The 8,483-nt window shown below is 36.7% G+C and overlaps 1 protein-coding gene across 2 annotated transcripts in view; it reads left to right on the top strand.

Annotated features, from left to right (window-relative positions):
* Positions 1–8,483, top strand: part of LOC128690882 (calcium-activated chloride channel regulator 2) — a 645,439-nt gene that overhangs the window by 571,015 nt on the left and 65,941 nt on the right. For both annotated transcript variants that reach the window (XM_070088300.1, XM_070088299.1), the window contains exon 5: positions 184–292. In XM_070088300.1, coding sequence (XP_069944401.1) covers positions 184–292 — 109 coding nt within the window. The remainder of the gene's footprint in view (positions 1–183; positions 293–8,483) is intronic.

Here is an 8,483-nt window from a genome sequence, read left to right as displayed (position 1 = left end):
AGCGATTTGTGAATAAAATGTGTGTGCATATATATATATATATATATATATATATATATATATATATATATATATATATATATATATATATATATATATATATATATATATATATATATATATATATATATATATATATACGAGGGTCCTTCATTACAAATGTCTACGGTATTTTTCTCTCAGGTTAGCGGCGAAGCTGGCGGCTCCCAGGGCACCACAGCTGTACTTCATCCGTCAACCCACACAGCGCTTCGTCCTCCTTGTGGAAGACACAACCGTCATGAACGTACAGGTGAGTGTAGTGGCTGTTAAGACGGTAATGGCGCCCTTATGGCCACTAACTCTGACGGGGTTAAGAGGCCTTCTCACGCCAGACTTTCGGAAAGTTGATTGGGGGAAGAGAGAGAGAGAGAAAGAGAGAGAGAGAGAGAGAGAGAGAGAGAGAGAGAGAGAGAGAGAGAGAGAGAGAGAGAGAGAGAGAGAGAGAGAGAGAGAGAAAATCATTACTCTCTCAATAGTTTTTGGAGAGATGACTTGTACATTGTTCTTGAAGACTTGTTTTATTATTATTATTATTATTATTATTATTATTATTATTATTATTATTATTATTATTATTATTATTATTATTATTATTATTATTATCACTGTTGTCATTATATCCAAGGGATAATACAATTTCGTGGATCAAGAGCTCTTAACTAGCATCAGGTGCCTCCCTGTTATAAGACATCACTAGTACAGTGAATGATGATCAAGATTTAAGTGATTATTGGGAAGAAGAAGAAGGAGGAGGAGAAGGAGGAAGCAGAACAGGAGGAGGAGGAGGAGGAGGAGGAGGAGAAGGTTAATAACTAAGGATAACCCAAATAAAGCAGGAATGGTCCTTATATCTATTGTTTTTAACGTGTTTTTTTTTAAAGTGTGACTTTTCACGAACTCTTGTACTTTTCTAGGAGGTCTTCAATAACCAGCTGTGCTATAACCAGCAGCTGGTAACAGTGTTAATCAAACGAGGAAGTATAGCTGACACAGTGGAAGCTTGACCTTCAATTGTCTTCCTACACGGGAACTCAAATTAAGTTTTATTAAACAGAAATGTGAATGAGACGGTAGAGCGTCGAAATGCCAATTTACGGACCGCGGTTCGAACCCCCCGTCCATCTTTCTTTTTATTCATACACACACATATATACGTTATGTATCATAAGTTCAACATAAACAAGCTCATATGCAAATAGAAATTTAAGTAATGAGAGTAAATGCCCACTAATTAGAAAACCAGGTAACTTTTATAATGTGAGCCAGCTGCAACCTTGAGAGGGTCTGACGGGAAAGAATATTCCGCTAAACAAGATAAATGGGAGGTCAGAGAGCCTTAGGAAAAATAAATTAGTCACCAAAGTACCTATGGTCGTGTACTACCGCTTGATAGTTGGTTCTGTAATACCTGAGACGAATACAAAGCGAATGCTCAATGCTATTCATTCACATTGATACAGTCACTGCACATAGCACTGCTCATAACTGTCGGCTTGGTAACAGTTGCCTTGTTATGAGACTTGCCAATAACTCTCACTGCCCCCGGGATGCGACCCACAATTATCGACTAGGTAACAGGAGAAGGAAGATTTACCAGTACGTATTACCCCGCGACTTGATAGAGCACACTGTGCTGGCGAGACATCGCCAGTGATGAAAAACGGTTTTGAAAACCGACAAGTTGAAGAATGAGACAATTGTCTGTATCTCATACCACTATATAGTCAGTTCAATAGTCTACCTCGGAGCCACGACGTACAGACTGGAGTCATCCTGGCTCTTTCGATTCTCCTTTTATAACTCCACACGAGAAAAAACTTTTAGACTTTGCGAATGTAAAGAAAACTTTGGGCAGCGTCTTTAAAGGCTGGCCAAGGGGCCAGGCGCTGCTGGAGTGTACTAAGCCGAGTGTTGGAAAGAAATAAGAGCGGAAATCTCATTTGAAATAGTGAGATACTTGCACATGTTACTTAGTGCCTCTGTTCTGGGAACCAGCAGGTAACATTACCTATGTCACTGAAGGCTTGTCTGCTGGGCATCATGCCATAGAAATAATTTTGAGATTCTGAAAGAGCTTGACAAGGTGGGGGCTCTCTTCTTGACAAGGTGGGGGCTCCCTTCTTGACAAGGTGGGGGCTCCCTTCTTGACAAGGTGGGGGCTCCCTTCTTGAGAAGGTGAGGGCTTCTTTTTTGACAAGGTGGGGTTCCCTTCTTGACATGGTAGGGGCTCCCTTCTTAACAAAGTGGGGCTCCCTTCTTGACAAGGTGGGGGCTCCCTTCTTGACAAGGTAGGGCTTCCTTCTTTACAAGGTAGGGCTTCCTTCTTGACATGGTGGGGGTTCCCTTCTTGACAGGGCGGGGTTTCCTTCTTGATAAAGGTAGGGCTTCCTTCTTGACAAGGTGGGAGTTCCCTTCTTGACAAGGTGGGGGTACTCTTCTTGACAAGGTGGATTCTCCCTTCATGACATGGTAGGGGCTCCCTTCTTGACAAGGTGGGGTTCCCTTCTTGACAAGGTGGGGGCTCCCTTCTTGACAAGGTAGGGCTTCCTTCTTGACAAGGTGGGAGTTCCCTTTTTGACAAGGTGGGGGTACCCTTCTTGACAAGGTGGGTTCTCCCTTCTTGACATGGTAGGGGCTCCCTTCTTGACAAGGTGGGGTTCCTTTCTTGACAAGGTGGGGGCTCCCTTCTTGACAAGGTAGGGCTTCCTTCTTGACAAGATGGGAGTTCCCTTCTTGACAAGGTGGGGGCTCCTTTCTTGACATGGCGGGGGCTCCCTTCTTGACAAGGTGGGGGCTCTTTTCTTGACATGGTGGGGGCTCCCTTCTTGACAAGGTGGGGGCTCCTTTCTTGACATGGTGGGGGCTCCCTTCTTGACAAGGTGGGGGCTCCTTTCTTGACATGGTGGGGGCTCCCTTCTTGACAAGGTGGGGGCTCCCTTCTTGACATGGTAGGGGCTCCCTTCTTGACAAGGTGGGGTTCCCTTCTTGACAAGGTGGGGGCTCCCTTCTTGACAAGGTAGGGCTTCCTTCTTAACAAGGTGGGAGTTCCCTTCTTGACAAGGTGGGGGTTCCCTTCTTGACAAGGTGGGGGCTTCTTTCTTGACATGGCGGGGGCTCCCTTCTTGACAACATGTGGGCTCCATTCTTGACAAGGTGTGGGCACAGTGCTTGAAAAGCTGTGGGCTGCTCCATTTTGACATTTTTTTTTCCCTGCCATCAACCTTGTTACATTTTTTATTACCCAGTCCATTTTTTTTCTTTCGCCTCTTCTGAATTTGACCTGTCAGTCATGTGTAAGTGGGGTTATGAGCTTCAGTCTCTGGACCAAAGTCGTGGGCATGACGGCTGCAGATTAACGTGATCCGATTCTCTTCATCGAAATTATGCCTTTTAAAGCTATTTCACACACACACACACACACACACACACACACACACACACACACACACACACACACACATATATATATATATATATATATATATATATATATATATATATATATATATATATATATATATATATATATATATATGTATATATATATATATACATGTATATATATACATATATATATTTGTCGTGCCGAATATGTAAAACTGGTCAATTAGCAAGAACTCATTTAAAATTAAGTCCTTTCTAAAATTTTCTCTTATACTCTTAAAAATATATATTTTTCGTTAATGTTAGTGTAAAATTTTTTAATTTTGCTCCAAAAGAATCTTAGAAAACTTACCTAACCTTATTATAACAAGAGCAATTTATTTTAGCCTAACCCAACTAAATATATTTTAGATTCGTTTACAATAATTTAATACTAAACAAACACAGTGAAATATAATTTTTTCGTTAGGTTCAGAATGATTTTGGCGAAATTATTGCATACACAAATTTTCACTTGTCCTATATGGCAAGATGAGCGTTGTTATTTAAGCCAAGATCGCAAGTTCTGCCTATTCGGCACGACATATATGTGTATATATATATATATATATATATATATATATATATATATATATATATATATATATATATATATATATATATATATATATATATATATATATATTATATATATATATATATATATTATTAACACATCGGCCGCCTACCACCAAGGCAGGGTGGCCCGAGAAAGAAAAACTTCCATCATCATTAACTCAATCACTGTCTTACCAGAGGAGTGCTCGCACTACAGTTATAAAACTGCAACATTAACACCCCTTCTTCAGAGTGCAGACACTGTACTTCCCATCTCCAGGACTCAAGTCCGGCCTGCCGGTTTCCCTGAATCCCTTCATAAATGTTACCTTGCTCACACTCCATGTCGTGCCGAATAAGTAAAACTGGTCAGTTAGCAAGAACTTATTTAAAATTAAGTCCTTTCTGAAATTTCCTCTTATTCGTTTAAATACATATATATTTTCATTTACGTTAATATAAAAATTAAAAGTTTTGTACCAAAATAATCCTAGAAAATTCACTAACCTTATTATAACAAGCGCAATTTAATTTAGCCTAATCCAACTAAATATATTTTAGATAAGTTTACAATAATTTAATAATAAACAAACACAATGAAATATATCTTTTCCTTTAGGCTCAGAATGATTTTTGCGAACTTATTGCATACACAAACTTTTGCTTGCTATTTAAGCCAAACTCGCAAGTTTTACCTATTCGCCACGGCATGTATTTCCCTCACTATATATCTTCTCACGTTCATTCATTGCTTCAAAACTATTTACCAATATAGCTCACTCACATCTCGCTCATATTAGCAGCATCAAGGGAGAGTGGCCAGACTGCCTGTAACATTCACTTATGTATTTCGACGAGTCCATGAAACATATCATTCGCGATCAGCGTGTTTAGACGCTTTACATCACGAGCAAGAGGACTAGAAGCGTTTATTGATGAAACAAGGATTAATTAATGTCCTCGGAGATTTGACCATTCACTCACTGCGCTTGTATTCCTAATTCTTGTTTTGTGCATTGAAACATAATTGCAGTCAGTGCAGGCATCGTTGACTTTGGTTACTGATGCAGCTTGCTTATGGTCAGTCTTGAGGTACACTGGTATCTGGACGCATTCACTCAGTGTTTTCTTCCACCTCTGCTCCTCCTTTGTCCCGTTCCTCTACTGCTTCTTCTGTTTCTATATATTTTTCTACCTCTACTCCTACCTCCGTTCCTTTATTTTTTTTACAGCTGTTGCTTTCCTCAACATCTACTTGTGCCTGTACCACTGCTGTTACCTCTGCTGCTGTTACCATCTTTGTTTCTGCCGCTGCTATTACCTCTGTTCCTTCTTCTTTTCCTGCCTCTGCTCCTACTTCTTCTTCCCCCCACCCCCCTGTTTCTACAACTACTGCGTTTGCTTCTACCTTTGTTTCTAAATCTGCTCTTGCGTCTATTGAATTAGAAAACTAAACGGAAACAGAGATAATGTTTTGAGGTGAGCAACAAATATATGTCATAATCTGTACATCCCTCAAGCTTTTCCTGTCATAGCGGAGACTAAGCTTACAATTACTTAAGTGTATTATTATTCTGTACGTCAAGAGAGCCCCTGAGGGTCATTCCGCTCAAGGAGTGGTCGAGGCTCGATCCTTTGTCAGCTAATCGCGAGGAAACACAGTAGTCATTCTGTAATGCAAATTTTCTCTCATTAAAATTCCTCTTTTCAGAGGGAAGTGCCAAACCCAAAACAGTCATCAGCGTCTGGGATATGCGAAGACATTAGGTTTGATCTTAGGAAGGGAACGTAGTTCCAATACCTTGGACTGATACATGGCGTCATCGCGGTGTGATCCCAGACAGGGTTTCTCGGCTGATAATCTAATCAGTCAGGTTGTTGGGGCTGTCAGCACGCAGTCCAACGCAGGCACCACAGTCTGGCTGATCAAGAACTGATTAGAAGCTGATTAGAAGCTCTCAAGGACAGCATGTCTTTAATGACCTCTCTCGCTCACCTCAGACACAACTTTTTTCTGTTTGTACGTCTCATCCTCTACTGATACAATGCTATGTACAAATTTGCATCAATAATGACACTAATTCTCATGCATATTAATAAATCTCTTCCAGAATCTCAATAACAAAAATACCATCAAGTCACTTGGCTGTGTAATTAAACTTGCTACATTAACATCACTCTCTAGATGAAAATAGCTTTAATTAAATTACACTATCAGACAAGAGCGTTTTTTTACAGATGTGAATTAGAGTGAAAAATTAAGTTTGAAATGAAAGAAGGGCGTATGCAGCTCTCCGAGGAAAATGTTTCTGCCAAAAATTTACAATAACAAAGGAGTCAGCAGCATGCAAATTTAACATATAAAACGCTACACATTTTTCCTGCCCGGTGACACTGACCATAAAACCTGGGAAATGGTGAAAGCTCGACCCGACGTTTGGCTCAGTGAGTTTCACCAACGTAAACTTGTGGTGCGGTTATGTGATTTGGCGAGTCACTAACTTGACCTACTGCATCTCCTGAGGCTGCCATCTCTATTTCCCTCTCCGGTTCCTCCACGCTCGCATATTATCCCTTTCTTCATATATATATATATATATATATATATATATATATATATATATATATATATATATATATATATATATATATATATATATATATATATATATATATATATATATATATATATACATACATATATATACATATATGTACATATATGTATATATATATATATATATATATATATATATATATATATATATATATATATATATATATATATATATATATATATATATATATATATATATGTATATATATATATATATATATATATATATATATATATATATATATATATATATATATGTCGTGCCTAATAGGTAAAATTGGTCAATTACCAAGAACTCATTTCAATTTAAGTCCTTTCTAAAATTTTCTCTTATATGTTTAAAGATATATTTTTTTTCATTTATATTAATGCAAAAATTAATAATTTTGTACCGAAAGAACCTTAGAAAATTTACCTAATTTTATAATAACTAGCGCACTTTAATTTAGCCAAATTCAACTAAATATATTTTAGATAAGCTTACAATAATTTAATAAACAAACACAATGAAATATATTTTTTCGTTAGGTACAGAATGATTTTTGGTAAATTATTGCTTACACAATTTTTTTGCTTGCCTTATTCGGCAAGAAGAGCGTTGCTATTGAAGCTAAAATAGCAAATTTTGCCTATTCGGCACGACACACAGACACACAGACACAGACACAGACACACACACACACACACACACACACACACACACACACATATATATATATATATATATATATATATATATATATATATATATATATATATATATATATATATATATATATATATATATATATATACATATATATGTCGTGCCGAATAGGCAGAACTTGCGATTTTGGCTTAAATAGCAACGCTCATTTTGCCATATAGAACAAGCGAAAATTTATTTATGCAATAACTTTGCAAAAATCATTCTTAACCTAGCGAAAAATATATATTTCATTGCGTTTATTTATTATTAAATTATTGTAAACGTATCTAAAATATATTTTGTTGGATTAGGTTAAAATAAATTACACTTGTTATAATAAGGTTAGGTAAGCTTTCTAAGATCCTTCTGGTGCAAAATTATAAATTTTTACATCAACATTAATGAAAAATATATATCTTTAAACGTATAAGAGAAAATTTTAGAAAGGACTTAATTTTAAATGAGTTCTTGGTAATTGACCAGTTTTACATATTCGGCACAACATATATATAAATATATATATATATATATATATATATATATATATATATATATATATATATATATATATATATATATATATATATGTATATATATATACATATGCAAGAAATTCGTAAGAGCAGTCGAAATATACACAAACACTGCTCATGCGAATTCCTTGCATTGTTAAAATCTCTAGTAAGGCTGATGCATGCAGGGGATGAGATGAAAAGCTGTAAGCTTTCTCCCTGAAAGCTGGCTGCCTTTGATCAAACGTTTAGCGCAAGCTGGACGCCAAGGTATTGGTTCAGTGTGGTGAGAATGGTATAGCACTGCGTACCTTGTTCGAAGGTTCGTAGGTTCGAGTCTCCTTCAGCCAGAGATCAGTGTTTATATATATATATATATATATATATATATATATATATATATATATATATATATATATATATATATATATATATATATGACGGTAACACCTCTGGTGGTAATTTGGATCCATAGTTTGGGAGAGTTTTTTAGTTTTTCACTGAAGCTGCAGAGTGTTTTTTTTACCCTAGCATAACTACTTTCAAAGACTATTATTTCAGTGGACATGTTGAGAACGAGGTCAAAATGTGTGGCGTCATAATATGTGTTTTATACAGAATATCGAATATTTAGGCCGGCTTT

This window comes from Cherax quadricarinatus, chromosome 24 (genome assembly GCF_038502225.1).
Source record: "Cherax quadricarinatus isolate ZL_2023a chromosome 24, ASM3850222v1, whole genome shotgun sequence".
In the NCBI taxonomy this organism is placed as follows: Eukaryota; Metazoa; Arthropoda; class Malacostraca; order Decapoda; family Parastacidae; genus Cherax; species Cherax quadricarinatus.
The sequence above is the reverse complement of the archived record's forward strand: the minus strand, read 5'-3'. Positions and strand labels throughout refer to the sequence as shown.